General features: G+C 42.3%; 1 protein-coding gene across 3 annotated transcripts; it reads left to right on the top strand.

Moving 5' to 3' along the window:
- The first annotated feature begins 3,521 nt into the window (after positions 1-3,521).
- LOC122767641 (monocarboxylate transporter 2-like) lies at positions 3,522-22,220 on the top strand. Of its 3 annotated transcripts, XM_044023052.1 has the most exons (6): positions 3,522-3,578; positions 4,800-5,020; positions 9,141-9,284; positions 15,388-16,206; positions 20,399-20,544; positions 20,578-22,220. In XM_044023052.1, the coding sequence occupies exons 2-6, from the start codon at positions 4,804-4,806 to the stop codon at positions 20,743-20,745; spliced, it is 1,494 nt and encodes a 497-aa protein (XP_043878987.1). In that variant the 5' UTR covers positions 3,522-3,578; positions 4,800-4,803; the 3' UTR covers positions 20,746-22,220. The 3 variants fall into 3 exon arrangements, with proteins under 3 accessions (XP_043878987.1, XP_043878984.1, XP_043878986.1); XM_044023049.1 differs by having other exon boundaries at positions 20,399-22,220; XM_044023051.1 differs by having other exon boundaries at positions 3,551-3,578; positions 4,804-5,020; positions 20,399-22,220.
- The last annotated feature ends 350 nt before the right edge of the window (positions 22,221-22,570 follow it).

Raw genomic sequence — 22,570 nt, 5'->3', positions numbered from 1 at the left:
TGTCATGTGTGCGAGTGAAAGACAACTTAAGAGAAACGCCAGAATGCACCTTCTCCACATTGGAGAATTAAGGACGGAGTCAAAATCTGTGACAACACTAAATGGGAAAAGTTCAGACCAACTAACAGGCTTTACCTCAGAAACTCAGAGATTTTAGAGTTAGGAGTAAAAGGGACATTTGCAGGCCGTCGTGTTGATGAAGAGAACTGTGTGAAAAGCTCAGTTTAAGCACTGAGCTCTGTTGATTTATTTTATTTTTTATTTTTTGGGAAAAGGTGTGGCTTCTTCCTCGTAAAATGCCAAAAAAGAAAAAAGCATTTGAGGTCTTGTTGGCGTTGATCTGGACGTCGGAAACATAATTTTTGTGGTAGCAATAACTCATGGAACTGTGATTAGGCTATATGATGATGTTATATTACCTTAGTAAGAAAAGAAAAAAAAGAAGAAAAAAGTGCATTAATCGTTTTTGTCTGTCTGTCTCTGCTAGTGAAAATCACACAGGTTTCCAATAATGATTGTTTTTGGCTGTTGTTGCTTGAAGTGACGCGGAATTAGGTTTGGTGCGATGCCAATGTGCCTGTGGCTAAAAAAAAAGAAAGAAGAAAATGAGTAAAGTGGCATCAGAATGAAAACAAAAGAGCTTCTGGAAAGTCTTACTCGGCGCAGCACTGATGGTGCGTTCCAGTTGTAGTCGGAAGTCGGGATTTCCAAGTCGGAACAACCTCATAAATCTAAAAGAGATGGAACTCTGTTTCACTAATACGGTTTAATATCAAACTTCTTTTAGCCAACAACGGCTACACTGAGAGATGTTTGCGTCCATGCTTTTCCCCAACTCGGGAGGTGAAGTCACTTCCCAGTTCCGACTTCCGGCATAAATGGAACGCACCATGACTCACTCTCCACTTCAGCAGGTTCTTCACCGCAGGAACTTTTACAAAGCTGACTGTAAAGTGGGTGTGGCTCCGGTTTGGTCTTTTCATGCCACTAAAAAAAGAAGAAAAAAAAAATCACAGAGGACACAAACTGTTGGTGCTGCTTTTTTAAAATTTTGATTTTTACAATTTTTTTTTTTTGACAATCTTGTACAGAGACGAAGTAATCCCCCCCGCCCCCAGAGTGGCGTTCCCTGTGTGACAGTTTCAGTTCCGTTTATTCCCTCATGCAGGTTCCTGTGTCATCTTTGCACTACACATCCCCTCCCCCTTGTATTTTATCTTAACACAGTGTCCCTCAATAAAAGGGTTTGTTTTGTTTTTTGTAACCACACAGCAATCATCTAATAAAAGAGATTTACATGGAAACTGATAAATGATAAACTAGGATCCAGATCCAGAAAGGACTTGAGGATATAACTTCTCCAAGAGAAGGATCCACTGTTGGACTGACGTTTTTTGAGTGGACTTTAATGTGACGTGGGTTTTTTGGAATTTCAGTGAATTTCAGAAGAGAAGGTCTGAGCTTCATCGACGCGTCTACAGGCGGCCATTTCGAGAACCAGGAAACGGGAGAACTCTCAGGATTTCTACTGAAAACACAGTACTGTATTTAAATGTTCTTTTTTGTTGTCATGTGTAATATACTGTACTATAGGTTTGCTGTACTTGCACAGTTTCTTTTATAACTTGAAAAAAAATAGATGTGATTTCTTTCTTTTTTCCTTTAATTTTTTTTTCGTTGTCTCCAGTGGCTGTTTTTTTTTTTTTCTTTTAGTTTATTTGTGTAATTAGTTATAATAGAGTAATCCTGCTCTGTTGAGAAAAGATAATCCACACGAGTGATATATTCATTTTTTTTTTTCTTTCTAACATCTCACCGAGAAACAAAGCATTACAGTTTAATAATAAAAAGAGACAAACATTGTTAGGTCATAAATCAAAAACACCAGTCAATGTACAAACAACAAGCTATGGGAAGTTGTGTCTGTGTTTTGAAAGAGTTTGTGGCCTCGGGGGCTGCCGTACTTTGGCTTTTTTTTCTGGTCAAACTCCCCGCGTCGCTCGCTCACGGGTGCTACTCTCCATGTTCCTCATGCATTTCTTGCCTCACTTTTACTTTTTGCTGGTTCATCTTGTTTTTGTTTTTTGGTTTCGGGTTGTTGTGGTTGAGCTCAACTGTGAAACACATTGCACATAATTTGAAAAAAATAAAACTATTAAAATTGTAATTTGTTGATTTTTTTTTTTTTAACTAATTTTTCTTTAATTAACATTTGTATGCAGTCACAATAATGATAATAAAAAAACACTGAAGTTGATTGTGGTGAATTGTAGATTTACATTTATTGTTGATGTTGCATGTTGCCGCTTAAGCTCCTTTTCCACCGATGGTCCCGGCTCGCCTCAGCACGGTTTACGTTGGTTTTTCCACTACAAAATATCACCTGCTCAACGTGAGTCATCACTACACGGCTGCATGAAAACTGCCATGACTTTGTTGTACACGCGACACACTCAAACGAGTGACTAATGACTTGTGAAGCAGTTTTCAGTGTAACTGAATAATTGTTCAGTTCTACCTCCATGACCTGAGCACAGACTGAAGTACTGCAGCAGGTTTGTGATGCCGCCAGCGATCAGCAGTGCTGTCGCTAAATACACCAGACTCCTCTGTTAAATATTGAGATTTTAGACATTTCCCTGCTAATTGTTCTTAGGATCGTTAAGTCTTTTTAACTGATCTACAGTTCGGCTTTGAATCTTGTTGTGTCGGACGTCTCTTCCTGTGACGGCACTCTGACGACATCACACATAAAAAGTACCCTCTTAAGTGTATTGGAGAAACCATGTAAGCCTTCAGTTAGCATCAAAACTCAAGATGTGTGGTTTGTCCCTCGATACAGCTCTCCTGGCTTTGGATAGAAATATAAACGGCTTATTTTGTGGTAAAAAAGCAAAAAATCATACAATACAATCACGTGTTGTAAATATCTCATGTGAGTGATTTGAAAATGCTTTTTTAAACACTTGTACTGATTTATTTTGAAGGGCCAGTCCGCATCTTTCCACTTATTTACAGGATCCCATAATTTTATAATCTCATTTTATCAGGTTCTTGTTGTTCCATTGTAAATTCTAATTCTATCCTTCGTAACGCCACGGCAGTAAATTAGTAGAATTAGTAAAATTTTGGTTTGTAATGTTTGTTTAAGCTTTATTGTGAAATTTTATATTTGATTCTATTAGTTGAGTCTTGCTGTCTTCAATGTTTTATTTAATATAATTATTTTTCTGTGTATATCTATCTGTCTATCTGTCTATCTATCTATCTATCTATCTATCTATCTATCTGTCTATCTGTCTATCTATCTGTCTATCTATCTGTCTATCTATCATAGGTGTACTTAATAAAGTGGCTGTGACTGTATGTCGGTATTATCTGTGTAACCTTTAGGCTCAACACAACACTTCACGGGAGACAAAGGTCAATGATTCTGAAAAAAAACACTTCACTCCTGTCATCCCCCACTGTGGGGGACGCCCGCGTCACGTCACGTGACGTCACCGAAAGTAGCAGCAGCAGCAGCAGCAGCAGCAGCACATCAGCATTAGCAGGCTGTGGAGAAGTCTGTGAAAGAGGTGAGTTCCGCTCAAACTTCTACACGTTTATGAGCGTATTTGTAGGGAAGAAAGAGTTTTAACACTTTTTAAATGTGACGTGTCGTGGGTTTGTCTCACTTTGAGTCATTTTCACTGAAAACAGTCAGTCAGCGTCATCTACGCTCACACACGTGGTGTAGTTTTTCACAATAAAAGTCATTTTTTTAGGCTCGATATTAACCTCTTTTATTTCGTCATCTTTTCTCTCTGTCAATATCTACATGTTCAATGTTCAGTTAGTTCGAGTTTTCACCACATTCACTGGGTCATTTGTAATGTTTTTAGGGACTTCTTTATATTTTGAATTTGAATGCATGTTATATACTTAACTTGTCTTATGTCCTAAGTGTTATCTCTCATTCTTATTTAAAAAGATAAATCACACTCAATGGTTTTAACTAACAATTACTTGTTGCTCCATAAAATACCAAAGAAAAATTGTTCTTTGTTATTTTGAGCAATTAAACCAGAATATATTCACGTTTAAGGAGCTGAAAAAACCCAGAGAAACTTGTTTTAATCACTAGCATACACACAAACTGATTAATCAATTATCAGAGTTGTTAATGATTAATTTACTAATCTAAGTTTTAACAATTAAGTTGTTAAGAAAGTAGAGTTTATTCGTATAGCATCGTTAAAAATGTCAGTCCATCAAAGTGTTGTACAGATGAAACAAATGTCGATACCAACGTGTTATTGTACTGTAGTCAGACTGAGACCTGGGTTCTCAAACTGTGGTTCGCGAGCTTCCTCTGGTGGCACCTGGAGGAAAATCAGAAGTACTGTTCTACTGAACCAGGGTACGTGATCGGAGTGAAACTCTGGTCTTTATTACATGTAAACATGTTAGTCCAACTGAAATTGAGCTACTCTTAGTCAGATTAACATACCTGGATGATTGCGATTCATAGTCCGATTACTCCTGCATGTGTACCCTTAGTCAGACTGCAGTCGACCTGTTTGTTTTTCTGTGATGTAAAGGTCAACAGGAAACCGATTCAATACACATCAGTTTATAGAGAGATACAGCGCCACCTACCCGCTTGTATACTCGGACTTGGCAAGTTGTCCATTTGTCTGTCTTAGTCGGACTACGGCCTTAGCTTGATTAAACTGCATGTAAGCAGAAACCCAACATTATGTACTTTGTGTATTTTGCAATAATATGTGTAATATCTGTAATAACTCTCTGAACAGGAAGATGGCGCCTGCACCAGCAAACACGTTGGGCTACAAACCTCCTGATGGTGGTTGGGGCTGGATGGTTGTGATCGGGGCCCACATCTCCATCGGGTTCGCCTACTCCACACCAAAAGTCCTGTCCATCTTTTTCAAAGCAATCCAGGAGGACCTGGGCGCCAGCTACAGTGAGATAGCGTGGATTTCCTCCATCATGCTGGCGGCCATGTATGCAGGAGGTGAGTCTGTTGGCCTTATTTTAAAGGTGCAGTGTGTAAAATGTTGCCGGTTTTATTTTTACGCCGACATTGACATCATGGACTTAATTAGAGAGAGTAGTACAGAGAAGTTTCCAGTTTTTTTCTCCAAACAAAGTGTTTAGTTGTTCTTCAGGCAAATGGACTTCACATGACTCTCTGGCTGAAAGCACTCACACAGCCTCAGGCGGCTTAATAAGAGGAGTGTCGTTAGCAAGTACCACTCTGCTCACCTGACTTTGATTTACCTAAACACACTCACACTGTTTAGCCTGTTTCAATTAAAGGTGCATTCTGTAAATTCTGTGTTTCATGTTGCAGCTGAATGTCCCAGAACTCAACAAAGATATTTGTCCATTTCTCTCTCATTCGACGCTTAATGTAGCACAAATACTGCTCTGGATATGAATTTTTAGAGAGAAACAACAACAAAAATGTATTTTTTTTGTCAATGCTTCTGCTTCTGATTATTTATTTATTTATTTATGTATTTATTCTTGATGTGTACCATTTACATTGAAACTGGATTATGTTCAATTTTAGAAGTTTGGGGAAAAAACAAGGATGCAAATCGATCTCATGCTAGCCGTTTTTAGCCATTGTTAGCTATACCAGGTGTTAACAAAGCTCTACGTATTTAGCTCACACAAACAGCTGTCAATGGCTAACTAAACTGTTCAGTTCAAGTGGTACAATTTATTTACTGTGAAACAAATAAGACAGGAGAACAATGAGCAGTAAAAAAAACCTTTTTAGTTCTGACGCGTGGCAGCCATCTTGTAATCCTGGGTCAGTTTTTTTTTCTGAGGTGAAAATAATCCGACTTCTCTTACCACAGAAATTCTAAATTCCGACTACAACTGGAACATAACCGCCAGTCTAGACGGGCAGAAACAGAAATCTTTAAAATCAATATGGCAGTTGGCGGCATTTACTTCCTGAGTGGTTCTTATTGGCCACAAGTTGACTGGTGTCATTAGCACGACTCGGCTTGACTGGTTTTCTTTGCTTTTCCATCAGTGATAGCACCTGGTACCTGATGGTTTTCTTTGTAGTATCTGCTCTGACGAGGTTCCAAGTGAGCTGAGCTGATATTAAAATGTGAGGTCGGACCCAGACTCATGTAATTGACTTTTTATTGGTTTTGGCGGAAATGCTCCATTTAGTGACTTTGGTCGTAGTAGCGCTCATTAGATACCACAGAAACCTGCCAAAATAAGAGTCTAATGTCGGCCTCAACATTAATACATCATTAGCTCCTTTCAAGGTCACAGAACGAGGCGGGTGTTGGACTCACCTGCATTTGGCCCCAACTGGTGAAATATTCCCCTCCACTGTGGCTCAGGCACGGGACTTTATCATAATGTCCTTGGAAAGGCTTCAGCAATGTCACCCAGTGGAGTAGAAAGACAGGGGGTATATATCAGAGGAAGGTTCAGCACACGCGGGTGTGACGGCGGCGTCCCGGTGGGAGAGGCATGACAGCCTTTTTTTTCCCAGGAAAACCTCTGACTCAAGGAGTCCAAATGATGAAGTTCTAATGGAGGTGGAAACGGTGGAGAGTGTGGGAGATGCCCTACTGTGACATCGCCACACTCGCAGAGATGATGCATCTTTGACCCCCGCGGGTGTCTGAGTATCTGGGTAACAGCAGGATGGATGTTTTTGTTTCACAGTCACAGTCAGAGGACGGGTCTTTGTGGACCACTCGCTGTGAAACTCTCACGTGTTTTCTTTATGGAAGGTTATCAAACAACACTTTATGAATTAATCAAAGTGCACGATTTAATCATTAAACATTCTTTTAAAGTACACCATGGGCGGGGCCTAGAAAGCTGCTTGCCGATTGGCTACGGAGGTTTGGAGCGACAGTTCAATGGACTGGAAGTAAACACGACAAAGTAACTTAAATGATTGTAAATGTAATAAATCATTTACAATCATTTATAAGCCCCGCCCCTTGGTCAAAATTGTGAAAACAAAAACCCAGGGAGTTCAATTCCAATCATTGCAAACAAAAAGTGTATTTTCAAAGAAAAAAAAATTAAAAATAAAATACAATAATTTTGAATGATTACGCAGATATTTTATTTGCTTCTTTGATAATATTGACACAACTCTAATTCCGTTATTCCATAATTCCATTATTATAACACATGGAAACTTCCACCACTCTGACAGAGGACAGCGTGGCACACAAAGAACTTTTCAAGCAAAAGCACAAGGGGCCCACGGGCCCCGGCTTTGAGACCTCTGCTCTATGTTCTACATCCTTACTTGTTTGTTATTTAATACTTTTTAACTTTACTGCCTTTGCGAAGCATGAATTCATTATTTGCCTGTTAAACTATTGATTTAAAGGAAAATGAATTAATTCTACATTCACCAAGTGAAAATGAACGGGATTAATTAATTTTATGTAATCCGTACAACCAATTAACGAGAGGCTGTGGATTACGGATTATTTTTCTGACCATGATGAAGTATGAATGTTAAAAAAAAGCTATCACTAAAGAGAATTTCAAACCAACCTCGTCCTTTAAAAGCAGCAGCGCAGGCCTTCAATCATCAGTGGCAGCGTTTGTATTAGTTTGATTGAACCTTTACTCAGTTTTCTTTTCTATTTGACTTATAAATGATTATTATTATTATTATTATTATATATATTTATTTATTCAAACGATTGATTTTCACAAGAAGGAGAAAAATGACTTTCCATTAAAGCCGGTGCTGGAGTTTCACTCTCTTTCAGGCAAGGTTACGAGTGAAGTGACGGAATATAAAAGACTGTTTAATTGCTGATTGATCACAGGGTGCAGTGTTTTATATGATTAGGCAGACGGTGGAGGCCGTCTGTCACAGACGTCACAGACGTCACGTCCTCGCTTGTCCTCGGTTTAAACCGTTGACCAAAGGTGGACACAAACAGGAGGACTTTAAACCTTCTGTAATTTGGCTCTGGAGGAACCCAAAATGTGCCCTGTGTCTTTATGTCCTAGTCCGTATAAATGGGCCTTTATACCCCGAACCTGAGTCTGGGGTATAAAGGCCCATTTATACGGAGATGGACGGAGACTGTCCGTCATTGTGCGCCAAGTAGGGGAGTTCACGATAACAGACGAAATGCAGCAATACCACCTGAAATCGTGGGAGGGCAGTATAGAGTCAATACAGTGACACCATACAAATATATGAAGCCAAAATAGAAGCTTATATTTAAATTATGACATTAATTCAAACATTTAGTTGCATAAGTATCTGCACCCCTTTAACTTTTCAACATTTTGCCATGCTAGGACCAGAAATATCAATGCATTCAATTGAAATTTTATGTGAAAGACACACACTAAGGGACACACAATCGTGAAGTGAAACGAAATTTATTCATGCTTTTGAACTTTTTTCATAAATACAAAACTGAAAAGTGGGGTGTGCAAAAGTATCTACCCCCCTGAGTCAATACTTTGTGGAACCGCCTACCCCGGAAAGGGGGTAGATACTTTTGCACAACCCACTTGTTTTCATAAAAAATTTTCAAAATCAATATATGTGTGTGTGTATATATATATATATATATATATGTATATATATATATATATATATATATATATATATATATATATATATATATATATATATATATATATATATATATATATATATATATAATAACGTGTAAACAGGAAGTCAACTGGCTAATTTTCCCTTATTTTATAGCACCATGCTCAAAATAAAGCATTCATTCATTCACATCATTTAGAGTCATAGCTCTAGTGCAGCAATTAAAGACGGAGCAGAATGTTTAAAGACTCACCATTAACAACAATCTTTGGATTAACTCTTGTTGAACTGTAACCTCTGATAAGAAGTCTTTACATAATCCAACCCTGATGGATTATTTTCAGTGTCTGTAGATGAAAAGGATCACACGTGTGTCCTGTTTTTGTAAAAAGTAAACAAGAGTTTCTACTTATTTAAAAACGTATCATTTAAATTCACCTTATTTTACTCTTGTTTCACTACAAGAATGACGTGAGGGAACCTGACCCAGTCTTCCCGTCTGTCTGTCTGTCTGTCTGTCTGTCTCTCCTCTGGTTTACAGGACCTGTGAGCAGCGTGCTGGTCGATCGCTTCGGGAGTCGGCCGATAGTGATGCTGGGTGGACTGATGTGTGGCGTCTCCATGGTCATCGCGTCGTTCGGGACGTCCATCGCTTACATCTACTTTTTCATCGGCATCATCGGAGGTACAGTGATCAGTTTAAATCACACACCTGTTCACACCTGCTTATAAAAAGTTGTTAATAGTTTTTTTTATTGAAAATACTGTAAATAAATGCAGTGCAGACACTACAGGTAGTAGAAAGACACAGATTTGTTGACCTCTGCAATAGAATATTGCGACTCAATGACAAATATATTATTAATTCACGACTAAGTTAATCGTCAGCTTTTTTTTTATGTCATCAATTGAGTCAATTCTAGTGTTTTTTTTCTTTATATAATTAAGTCAAGTTTTAATGCTTTGCTCCGTGTAACAAAGAAATCATTAAAATTCATTCATTTCCTGAGGTTTGACCTCACAAACACTTGATTCATTGAGAAAAACTGTCAGTTCAATCCATTCCCGTCAGTAATCTAAAAAAAAAAAAAATCGACTAGGTACCGTCGAATATCAATAAAAAAAATCAATAATAATGGAATGCTGTAATTACTACTCGAGTGTGTATTTTTTTGTAATATACGTGTAAAATGTGGCGGCGGAATGTGAATCTGGGAAAATTGACAGCCCTACTGGGGTCATTTGCTGTCAGTTTTCCTCCATGATGTCATGCTCATGAGCACGACGTCCGTACTAACGCAGTGATGAAAACGAGCTAAAGCGCGTAGCGTCGAGCCACGCTGCGCCGCCCCGGTTGCGGTTTGTTATAAATTTGTTCAAACGTGATTTTTTTGGAAACAGCGACAGCACTGAACTCAGAACGTGAATGAGTGAGCTTGCCTCCTGTTCCCGTCGTCCCCCGGTTAGACCCACGTGGCCGTTGGGAGTCAGACTCTGTCAGAACCTTACTGGTCACCAGGGCATCTTCTCCTCAGCGGCCCCAGGGTGTCGGCTCCGGCTCCGGCTCCCTGCGGTGCAGTTTGAGCACTGAGGTGAACCAGAAGCAGGACAGTAATTAAGATGGAAACCTGGCGTCCCCTCTTATCCCAGAGAGCGCGGCCCTGCGCGGCCCTGCGCGGCCCTCTGCTCTCTCCCATAGGCTGCCATTACGGCGGTCACACGGGGCCCCGGCTGTCACCCTGCGAGGCTCATTACCCTGCCAAGGACTGCTGCTGCGGAGGATTAATAGGCTCAGCAAGTGGCTCGGCCATATGCGTTGCCTGGGAGCATGTGTGAGCCCCGCTCTGCTCCCGTGTGACCCAAAGTCATCAGGCTCCAAAACACACATTCATTCAAACAGAGGGAGAGAGTTCCAGAATCCCAGTAAGCAATTATCCTCGCGTCCTCTAGGAGAGGGCGTCGTTTTCAAGTTGGCCGCGTGAAACAATCAAGGTCAGGCCTTGTTTTTGTCCGGATGTAAAGTTGCAGGGAAAAGCAGGAGTGGACACACGGACCTCTGAGGTGAGGTGTGGAGGTCGGCGTGTGGACGTTCAATCTCTTGAAAGGTTTGCGGTTTTGTTTTGTTTTTTTGAGTGTGTGGCGCAGCAAACGATGTTCAAGTGATGAATTGCTCAAGAAATGTGTTTTTGTGGAGCAGAAGAAAAAAGTTGCAGCTTATTAAATTGTTCTCTCAGCTCTGACGTGAGAGCGTGTGCAAATTCTCACGTCTCCTTATAAACTCCTGAGCTCTGAAACCTCACAGACTTTCAGAAAAGCACTAGGGATGGGAGTAGACATCGGTGTCAGTCTGATACTGGTCAAAATCATGAGTCACAATATATTACGACAATATTTGAAGAATTATGTCTTTCAAATGACTTAAATGTGTTATTTAACAGCTTAATATGTTCATAAATAAAGGTCTAAAATGACAACTGTATCGGACACAAAAGTGGTATCGTCCCATCGTTAACAATCAATAAAAACAGTAATAGGACGATCTCAGTGTAAACTGAGGCCTTTGTCCTGCACATGAACAGAAGTTTTCCATAAATAAAAAAAATTATGTCATACACAGAAAAACAGAAAAACCCTTCAATACTAACTCTAAATCAAGTCAAGTCAGTTTTATTTGTCAAGTGTACCATATGCACGACATACAGCACGGATGAAATTGCAGTCCTCTCAGACCCACGGTGCAAAAACAGGCAGTTACATAAATAAACAATCAACAAGACTTATATTAGTGAGGTAGTGCAGTTTAGTGCAAATAAGCAGGAGAAAGTGGAATGTGTCTCAGTCCCTGAGTTTAGAGTCTGGGAATGGTGTTGGTGGAGGAGGAGGAGGAGGGGGGGAGTACAGTTCTGGTCTGTGGCAGGGGGCAGATGGGGGGAGGATGAGTAGAGGTGGGAGTGATGGTAGAGCAGGGAGGGAGTTGAGTCTTCTGACAGCCTGGTGGAAGAAGCTGTTCATCAGCCTGCTCGTTCTGGCCCGGAGACTGCGCAGTCTCCTCCCCGACAGCAGCCGGCTGAAGAGGCTGTGAGATGGATGGGAGGGGTCACCTGTAATCCTGATTGCCTTGCTGGTGATGCGGGTGTTGTAAATGTCTAGGAGGGTGGGGGAGAGACACCAATCATCCTCTCAGCTGCTCTCACAATGCGCTGCAGGGTCTTGCAGCAGGACACGGTGCAGGCACCGTACCACACGGTGATGCAGCTTGTCAGGATGCTCTCGATGGTGCCTCTGTAGAAGGTGTGCATTATGGGGGGCGGGGCTCCTGCTCTCCTCAGTTTGTGGAGGAAGTACAGGCGCTGTTGGGCTTTTTTGGCCAGTGATGCAGTATTGTGGCTCCAGGACAGATCTTCAGAGATGTGCACACCCAGGAACTTGGTGCTGCTCACCCTCTCCACTGCAGCACCGTTGATGGTTAGTGGAGTATGCTGGGTGTGCGCTCTCCTGAAGTCCACAATAATCTCCTTGGTCTTCTCCACATTCAGGTGGAGATTGTTTTCTTTGCACCACGTGGCCAGCCTGTCCACCTCACTCCTGTAGATTGTCTCATCGCTGTTGTTGATGGGACCCACCACAGTTGTGTCGTCCGCAAACTTAATGAAGAGGTTGGAGCTGAATGATGGAGTGCAGTCATGGGTCAGCAGAGTGAAGAGCAGTGGGCTCAGCACACATCCTTGGGGGGCCCCTGTGTTCAGCGTGATGGTGCCGGAGGTGTTGCTGCCGACCCGAACTGCCTGTGGTCTCCCCGTCAGGAAGTCCAGCAGCCAGTTGCACAGGGAGGTGTTGAGCCCCAGCTGGTTCAGTTTGTGGATGAGCTGCTGGGGGATGATTGTGTTGAATGCTGAGCTGAAGTCGATGAACAGGATTAGTCTCCAGGTGGGTGAGGGCTGAGTGGAGGGCAGCGGAGATGGCATCATCGGTCGAGCAGTTTGACCGATATGCAAACTGGAAGGGGTCTAGGGTGGGGGGGAGGGCGAGACTTGATGTGCTGCATGACTAGCTGCTCAAAGCACTTAATGAGGATGGGAGTGAGTGCGATCGGACGGTAGTCGCTGAAGCAGGAGGGAGACGACTTCTTCGGGACTGGGATGATGGTGGTGACTTTGAGGCACGTGGGGACAACAGCCTGTTGAAGATGTCGGTGAAGACATCTGTGAGCTCCTCAGCACAGTTTCTCAGGACACGACCAGGAATGTTGTCAGGACCATGGGCTTTCTATGGGTTTGTCCTTCTGAGGGATCGCCTCACACTATCTGGGGATAGCGTCAACACCTGGTTGTCAGGAGGTGGTGGGGTCTTCTGTGCCGGGGTGCTGTTGTCTGCCTCAAAGCGAGCAAAGAAGTCGTTCAGCTGGTTCAGCAGAGAGGTGGAGCTGTCGCAGGTCTGCGGAGAGGGCTTATAATCCATGATGGTCTGCATCCCTTGCCACAGGTTCCTGGTGTCTCTGCTGTCATTGAAGCAGTCAGCAATCCTCCTGGAGTATTCCCTCTTGGCCATCCTGATGCCTCGTGACAGGTTGGCCCTGGCTGTCCTCAGGCCCATCTCGTCTCCTGCTTTGAAGGCAGCGTTCCGAGCTCTCAAGAGCCTGTGGACTTCACCTGTCTGCCATGGCTTCTGGTTGGCCCGAATGGAGATGGTTCTGGTGACCGTGACGTCGTCCATGCACTTCCACATGTAGGAAGTAACGGTCTCTGTGTACTCCTGGAGATCTGTGGTGTTGTTGTTGTTAGTGGCTGCTTGTCTGAACATGCTCCAGTCGGTGGTGGAGAAGCAGTCCTGGAGCAGTCCTCTGAAGACCCCTCAGGCCACATACGAATCTGCCTTGTAGCTGCTTTGTTGACTTTGACTAGCGGCCTGTATACGTAACGGAGAAGAACATATGCATGTAGGTGAACAACACAAAAAACATAAAAACACCGATCTGACGGGAGAGAGAGGAGCCGCTGCATGTCCATGCGCCGCCATGATAACATGTAACATGCTGTAGTTTTTAGGCCAGGCCTCTATGTGGCGCTGTAACTCTACCACAGAAAATACACCCAAAGATGGAGGCTGATGATGATGTTGATGATGTCATTGTTTTCCCACAGTTATATTGGTCGTAGACACATAAATAGTGAGCTCCTAAAACCCTGATTCTATGTGGATTAAATGTCCGTACGATACAAAGAAAGCGGAAAGCCAATAGCGTAGCTGCTGTTTGACCAGAGAGGCCAACTTTTATCACAACGTTCAGGGTTTAGTTAGACTTTAAGACTTTTCTTTGCATGTTTGGTTCAAAGCAAAACAAAACAGTAAAACATTATCTTTCACAAACAACACTTTCAAAATAAAAGCACTGGAGCGTTTCAGTTCCTTCAATCAATCCAAGTTTTTTCCCCACAATTATGATATAATTAGATGTAAATTTAAAAATCTCCTGTTGGTATTGTTTCACTAATGAATGATGAATTATAGTTCTTACTGATGGTTAACTTGTTGATGTCTGAGTCTGTTTGCTCACATGTGCTGCACACAGCACCGACGTGGACTTTATACCACATATTGATCATATCTTGTTCCAGTGAAGACACAGTATTACACATTATTTTAATGACAGTACATTTATTCAAATTTCAAAAAAAAAGTCATAAATTAAATAATTGATCTTTTTTGTGACATCAATAACCCTTCACACCTTCCTTTTTATTAAGGAAAGAAAATCCACCAGACAGATGGAGACACGGGTTGTGATGCTTGATTATTGAAAGATACAATCATATAATATAACATAACATAACATAACATAAAACACACATGTTAAAGCTCGAGTCTGTAATTTGTTTCTGAATCTGGACGTTAAGATGACTGAAGAAATCAGACGGAAGATATTTTACTTTTACAGACCAATTATAGCTTTAATTGTAGAAAGAGTGACATCATTTAACGATTTAAAGTCAGATCTATGCTAAATAACGTTGAATTTCATTGTTGTATTTTGTGTAAAGAAAAAAACAGAGTGGGAGAAAAACCATTTCATGTTCCTTCAGTTTGGACACAATTTGAAGAGGAACAATCCACTTAAACGTGTTTTCTCCTCAATAAACAGGCGCGTCTGGCAGCATGAAGCTGCTTTAACAACTACCTGCTAACAGCTCTCCATTAAAACAAGAGTAAACATGTTCTGTTATTTTCTACTTCAGTTGATAGAAGATCATTTCTGTCATAATTCCAGGAGATATTTGCAGGAAATGAAGCCGTTTGTAGAATCAGCCTGAATTTGATCGGTTAGAGTCGGCAGCCGCTCGACTTCCACTTTCACCTTTTATCCAACGGCGCTTTTCCACTGTACAGTTCCAACATGACATGCTCAGAACGGTACGGCTCAACTCTACTCGGTTCAGTTTGGCGACGTTTTCCATTACTGTAGTTCCTCCTCAACGTGGGCGGAGTCAACAGAGCACGGCTGCATGAAACTGCTGTGGTGACACAAACGCACAAACAAACACACAAAGTAGTTTGTTTTCGGTGTAAGTGAATCATTTAGTATTGACTCACCAGAACCTCACCAGAGCAGGTACCAACAAAGTAGCAGGTACCAGGTTCTGTTGCTAATGAAAAAGCAAAAAAACAACAAGTAGAGCCGAGTGGAGTCAAGTCGTGCTGGAACTGTGACGTGGAAAAGTGCCACAAGAGAAAAATCGATGACGTGGATGAATGATAATGATCCAGTGTGTTTTTCATGGTTCCACACACAGGTAGTGGACTCTGCTTGAACCTGAATGCATCCCTCACCATCATCAGCAAGTATTTCCTGGTGCGGCGTCCTCTGGCCAACGGGCTGGCGATGGCGGGGAGTCCCGTCTTCCTGTGCGTCGTGGCTCCTCTCAACCAGTATTTGCTGGACCGCTTTGGCTGGAGAGGAAGTCTCTTCATCCTCGGGGCTTTGATGCTCAACTGCTGCGTCGCCGGCGCCCTCATGCGTCCAGTCGCTCTGCCACCGCGCCGGCGAGACTCGCGCGCGTCGCTGAAGACGGTGGAAGAACAACGGAGTGGCAGCAACACGGAGCCTGAAGGGAGCTGCGTGAAGAAGGCAAAGAAGTTCATAAACTTGTCTCTGTTCAAAAACCGAGGCTTCGTCTTCTACCTCATCGGAAACATGCTGTACATTTTCGGCGCCTACGCGCCCATTGTGTTCCTGCCAGTGTACGCCGTCAGTCAGGGCCTGGACAACTACTCTGCAGCGTATCTGCTCTCCATCATGGGATTCGTGGACATGTTTGTCCGTCCTTGCACCGGACTCCTGGCCAACAGCAAGTGGATCAGGCCCAGAATCCAGTACTTCTTCAGTTTTGCGATGGTGTTCAACGGCGTTTGCCACCTGCTGTGCCCGCTGCTGAACACGCACGCCTTCCTGGTGGCCTACGCCGTGTTCTTCGGCGTTGGCTTCGGGATGGTTTTCGCCCTCATATTCGAGTGTCTCATGGACTTGATGGGGAGCCAGTGTTTCCCCAGCGCCGTCGGACTGGTCACCATCATCGAGTGCTTCCCCATGCTGCTGGGACCGCCCGCTGCAGGTAACACTGAACACACACACACACACACACACGCGCGCTGTAGCTCCGCTACAGAAATGCATCGAAAATGGAGAAAGAAACCCGCGTGAAGCAAACGAGCTGCGTACAGACCCTTTCAAAACAAGGCAGACTTCACCGCATTCACGCAATGAGCCTCTGTCGGCCTCTGTTGGTCACATTGGCAAGTGCAGGTGAAGTAATAAAGCTTTAAACCCTAACATCATAGAAACAGAGACAGAGTGAAGAAAGCCTGGGGTGACCAAGAAAAGAAAAAAGTTACCGTGGCGCAAACAGTCGAAACAAACTCTAAACACAAAGAAATGTTCCCACTGTGGGACCCGTTTTACAAAACCAGCATTCCATCGCTCACAAATGTGGATAAAAAGCAGATAGAATAAAAACACTTCCCACCTTCTCCTGAATTTGTGAGTACGGCCCTTAAAATACCCGGTATGCAACATTCTGTCTCAAGATATCAGGAAACAAATATCACATGTGGTAGAATATTGATTGTCTGAGCAGAAGGAGACGTCACTTGTCTCCGTCTGTTGTTATTAAGTCTCTGTTTTAATCGCTTGTAAATGTCAGTGCCTTCAAACTGTATAAATAAGCTGCTGTAATTATTGACAGTAGAACAGTCACTTTTCAAATTTTACAAACAAAAATTACACTATGCATCAATGCCCTCATTAATGGGTCTGGACATAAATCTACAATGCGTCTTATTTATTTATTCATTTTTTTTAACTGCACCATAAAAAGCTTTTCATGTGATGACTTAACAAGTGCAGCACGCTGGGGTTTTTCTCCCTCAGAGAACTTTAGATTGAAGTTGTGGACTTAAATGTTCACGGTCCAAACAACCGTGTAATCACAAGGATATTGTTTACCCTCTGCTTCTGTGTCGTTTGGAAAAAAATAAGATTCTTAGTGTGTGTGTGTGTGTGTGTGTGTGTGTGCGAATGATTTTATGTTGTTTTATGAAGAAAAAAAATGGAAAATGTTCAAATTTTGGAAAAAGTTTCAGAACTCGTCTTAATATAGTGTTTGAAGATAATACGTTAATCTATAATAAAGGACAAATTCCACTAACCAAAATAAATAGTTTAATTGTTACAATTTTTGCAGCGGAAACCTAAATGCGCTGGTTTTGGACCGGTTGCGTTGTGTCTCCGATCGGAGCTGATGCGCGTCCAGTCTAGTCTGCGTGTCAAAGTTCACTGGTCGTGAACGTCGGCGTGCTCCTGCTCCGTTTACGACATTTCCAGTGTATTTCCGTTTGAGAAGTACCGCCAGAAAACCTCGTCTCGTGACTCCAGCCGTCTCCAGTCGTGCGGAAGCGAGCGGGCGTGAAACACAAGCGGTGTAAACTGGGCGGAGCTGTGCGACTCATAGGTTGATAGGTTGCTAATTGGAAATGAATGCACTACGCAGAGCAATCGATTCATAGGTGACTCGTTTTTGTGCAGTGAGAAATGTCATGTGTGAACGTGTGAACTCATTGAAATGCGTGTGCGAGCGCTCCATAGACACACGAACGTGACGTTGTTATGGAGAATCTCTGGTTGCTGGTTGGTTTTCGTGTCATTGTATGAAGCGAGTGATGCAAAAACGCAACGCGCTATTCCCGCTAAATTGGCACGTGTCCTGTTTGACTGCAGGGTAACTTGGTCAGGTACGTCATCGAGCCACGCCCGAGACACACCCTAAATATCCTGAATTATTTTTTCAACAGTAATTTTTCCCCCACGATTTCAGCCACTCTTTCCTAACACACACACACACACATATGTGTGTGTGAATATGTACATAAATGTGTGTATACACATTTATGTACACATATACACACACATATATGTGTACATATATGTATACATGCATATATGTACACATATATGTGTGTGTGTGTAGGTGTACATATATGTGTATATATGTATACATATATGTATGTATACACACATATATACACATATGTATGTATGTGTATATATATATCTATATATATATATATAGATATATATATATACACACATATACACATATGTATGTATGTGTATATATATAGATATATATATATATATATACATATATATATATACATGTGTATATATATATGTATATATATATACATGTATATATACACACACACATACCTGAAGAGGAGAACCTCTGCATTTGTGCTGTCCACACTCTTTGAATGTTGCTGAACAGGCCACAGAGAAGCTTCGTCAGCGGTCATTGATGTGCCGTCGGAGCAACAACAATCAATGTGTCAACTTTAAAGTTCACTCTGCGAGATTTGTTTGCCGTCCAGGACAAAGCGCGCACACACACACACACACACACACACACACACACTGAGGAGGAGGTTTGTCCACCTGCACGTGGCTCAATCATCTCAACACGTCGTCGTCCCCGTGACAAACTTCCTTTGGCTCCAGCCTGAGTTTTAATGAGGTGAGAATTCATCGGCCCCCGCTTTTGTCTGCTGCGACTCTTCCATTTAAGAGTATAAATAAGTGTCTCGCTCGCTGCACGTCTAACGTTCTCCTCCAGAGGGCACAATCGTTATGTCTCCCCCTAACTAGACGGCTTGTTACGGCTGCCTGTTAAACCCGCGGGTCAATCCAATTAGGAGAAAGTGAGGTAAGTGGGTGTAATTAGCCCTTTTTTTGCTTTGGGTGTTTAATGACGCTCGGTTCAAACTATCGCCATTAAAGTCCTGTACCTGGGCCATAATTAGGCTGTGAATACATTAAAAAAGGAGGGGGTGAAGATGCCAAATTACCACTCAGCCAATCAAGGGCCACTTTAATGAGGGTGATGTCACCGGTGTACACGCAGCAGATGAGTGCTATCAATCACGTGATGCAGCTTGAAACGGATCCAAATTTAAACTGTCCCCGCTGGTCGTGTCGTACTGTAACACACACACACACACACTCTCATCATTATTTGTTGTAGAGATGATCATTGGTACTTAAAGTCTCATTTGTTAACCTGTTAAAATGCTGAGTTTATGACTCCATAAACATTTTAATAAGCACACAGCCAAACAACACAACACTAAGTAAAACTGAACTCGGTACGTTTACAGGCACAGTTTAGTGGAGCTAAGGCCTTAGTCCGACTAAGACAGGCAGTCGGACAACATGCAGAGTACGTCCATCGGTGGCGCTGTATCTCTTGATAAGCTAGTGCGTATTGAATCAGTTTCCCATTGACCTTTACGTGACAGAAAAGATGGATCTGGATCGTGAAAAAGACCAAAAGTGGCTCGTCTTCTCCGCAGCTTTCGCTCTCGCCCACACCATCATGTTGTTTGTTCCTCTCCAGCAACAGTTTATACGTCGTCTCCTTCTACTTCCGGGTCAAAGGCCGGGGATGAAAAGTTTGTATACGTGCAGGAGTAATCAGACTGCGAGTCACATTATCCCGACTAACACAAGCTCCATTTTAGTCGGACTAACTTTAATGGTTTATGGTTACAACAAATGACAAGAGTTAACGGTATTATATGTAATCATTTTACATATATATGTATAAATACAGATTATTTGCAGTTGCCATGAGCTAGCTAAAATAACTAACCTTTGACAACAATGATTACAACCTACAGTCCAGTGAACGTAAACAAGAATGCATAACCGTGGTCACGGCAGCCTCCTAAGTGTGCAACCTCTAGAGATGGGATTTTGTGAGTATGGCTGCAGCTACCACACTTTCCATTAGCACAGTTGTCACTGTGACTCCAGAAATCAGCCTGTTTTTCATATAGAAAGAACCCGAAAGCGTTAATCTGATCTAAACAACCGTTTATGGCTTTGAAGATGGACCTCGCTGCTGATTCGTTTCGGTGGCTTTGGTCCAAATTGCCTTCTCACAGATGCAGTGAGGGTGTGATGACCCCCGACTCTCCTCCATCTGACCTGAATCCTCTCTCTCTCTCCATAAACAGCTCAGTTCAAAAGGATATTACTATGAATGGTCTTGGGATCGTGTGGGGTGTGTGAGGTTGCTCAGGTTCAGAGTTCAACATCCAAGGTCACGGTGGCCTCTGACCTCCAAGTTCCAACTAGAAATGGAACCTAGCATATTATCTAGTTGTGTTAACTTTATAAAGCACTTCAGGGCCATAATGTTGTGTATTTTGCTATCATTTCTCTGTACCGCTCTGTCTTCCTTCTCGCAGGCTTCCTGGTGGACCTCTCTGACGACCACAAGTACCTTTTCTTATTAATGTGTGGCTCGGTGATCGTGGCCGCCGGGCTCTTCCTCTTCGTGGCGAATCTCTACAACTATCACATGCTGGACAAGGAGAAGGCGCAAAAGGACCAGGAGCAGCAGAAGCTGAGAACTTCAGAGAACCAGGAGCAGCAGAAGCTGAGAACTTCAGAGAACCAGGAGCAGCAGAAGCTGAGAACTTCAGAGAACCAGGAGCAGCAGGTGAGCACAGCAGAGGGAGAGCGGGAGGAACATGCAGCCGAGTCAGTGACGAAACAAACTGGGACTAAAGACGACAATGAGGCTCAAGCATAGAAACGCACATCGTTCAGGACACACGTGAGGGACCAAAGATGAAGAACTGCTGGAGCACGTTGCCAGCTGCAGGAAGACACTGTCTATTAGAAGGTTTGTGTCACCAAGAAGAACTTGATGAGTGAAGATGAAAATGGAGCAAATGCTGCTCTGATGGTCCAGACTCTCTGGTGACCTTTACCTCCTTCTTCTTTTCTTTTCGCTTTCACCAATCACATTTTTATTGGCTGTCGTTTGATCCTGGATCAGTCAACCAGGATCTGGATCTGTTCCCGTTCAGCCTGACTTCCATCTGTCGCCAACGTGGTTAAAGCCAACCACAACCATTTATTTGACACGATGACTGACAGGAGAACATCCAAAGGAAGATTTAATGAAGCGTTTTTGTTAGCGCAGAGGCTATTATTGTTTGCTAGGTGCTAATCTCCGCCTACTGGTGAGAGACAGTTTTTATTTTCTCCTCCAAATCTGGCTTTTCCACGTTTCTCTGTGATGTTGAATCCAAATCAGTTTAATGCTCAGTTAATCGTCCGTCTGTAAAACTGCTGGAATATGTTTTTTTATCGGTTTTAGCAAAGTCACACGTTTGCTTCTGTCATTCCTCAGCGTTTGGTTGGTTTGGTTGTAACTGCTCAGGCTGTCATGATTCTCCAAATTCAATTTTAAGGTCACGATTCGATTCACTCTCAATTCTTTTAACCATTTTTTAGCCTCGTCTCGTTCAGTGAGGAGCGCTGAGAACATCGTTTTCACGGGGAACGCAAAATACTTCCACACCTGTGATTTCGGGGGGGGTTCGACTTCAGTAGATGGGTCAAAAGAGCAGTTGCCATGGTTACTGTGAGTTGGCAGCAGCCTCGGGTTAGCGGGAGGAGCTAACGTGTAGTCGTGCTACAATGGCTACAAGCACAACAGTGTTTTTTCTGTCTGCAGGACGTCACATCTAATAACTGTACATGATTAAGGTGCGGAAATTCCCTTAAAAGATCCAAAATCCCTTTGTAAAAACCCTTAGACTGTTCTGTTTTTTTTTACGTGCCATTTCGTCTGTCCTCTACATAAATGACATAAAACACAAATACTGCTCATACATGTGTTTGTGTCATGACCTGAACTGAATTGAATGTTGAACATCACATCATTTAAATTCCCCCTAAAGGTTCTAAAGACATGAGGCTTTTCTTTAAGTATTTATTTATTTTGAAGCACATTTTCAGCCACTTTCCTGCACGTTAGTTAAATCTGTTTGAATGTGTCGGCAGCTTCTTAAATACTGTGTTTCAGGTCGTTACCTTAACTGAAGATAATGTGTTCATCTTCATGTTGTTAAGCAAAAAACGATTACAAACGGATCATCTGCTGATCAGTGCGTCATCAGCAATCAGATGAATTATTTTCTCTTCTGCTTGTGTTTGTCATAAATGAACTTGCTTTGTTTTCCTGAGATAAAGAGAAAAATTAGCCTCTCACGATAATCACACTCGTTTATTTTGTAATTTGTCTTATTATCATGAGAAAATCTGTTTTCTCTCAACACGAGCAGAAATCTCAGATATATCATCTTGTTTTTGTTTTCCCGAGATTATGTATTAATCTCTGTCGTTTTCACGAGAAAACCAGACTTGAAGATCCTGAAATAACAAAACTAATTGATCTCATTGTTATGAGAAAACAAGCCTCATTAACCTGGTTATCACAAGATAACCAGGTTAATTATCTTGGTATTGTTTTCCTGAGATTATGTATTAATCTAAAATTAGCCTTGTTTTCTCGACACAAGTAGGAATTGCTGTGTGTTTTATAGCAACATCACTCATAGTAAGAA

Source organism: Solea senegalensis, linkage group LG4 (assembly GCF_019176455.1).
Source record: "Solea senegalensis isolate Sse05_10M linkage group LG4, IFAPA_SoseM_1, whole genome shotgun sequence".
NCBI classification, from domain to species: Eukaryota; Metazoa; Chordata; class Actinopteri; order Pleuronectiformes; family Soleidae; genus Solea; species Solea senegalensis.
The sequence above is the reverse complement of the archived record's forward strand: the minus strand, read 5'-3'. Positions and strand labels throughout refer to the sequence as shown.

Excerpts from the sequence above, each read along its gene's own strand:
- LOC122767641 (XM_044023049.1), top strand. The coding sequence starts at position 4,804 with ATGGCGCCTGCACCAGCAAACACGTTGGGCTACAAACCTCCTGATGGT. Across the intron at positions 5,021-9,140 it reads GGCGGCCATGTATGCAGGAG|GACCTGTGAGCAGCGTGCTG; the intron begins GTGAGTCTGTTG and ends TCTGGTTTACAG. Across the intron at positions 16,207-20,398 it reads GCTGGGACCGCCCGCTGCAG|GCTTCCTGGTGGACCTCTCT; the intron begins GTAACACTGAAC and ends TCCTTCTCGCAG.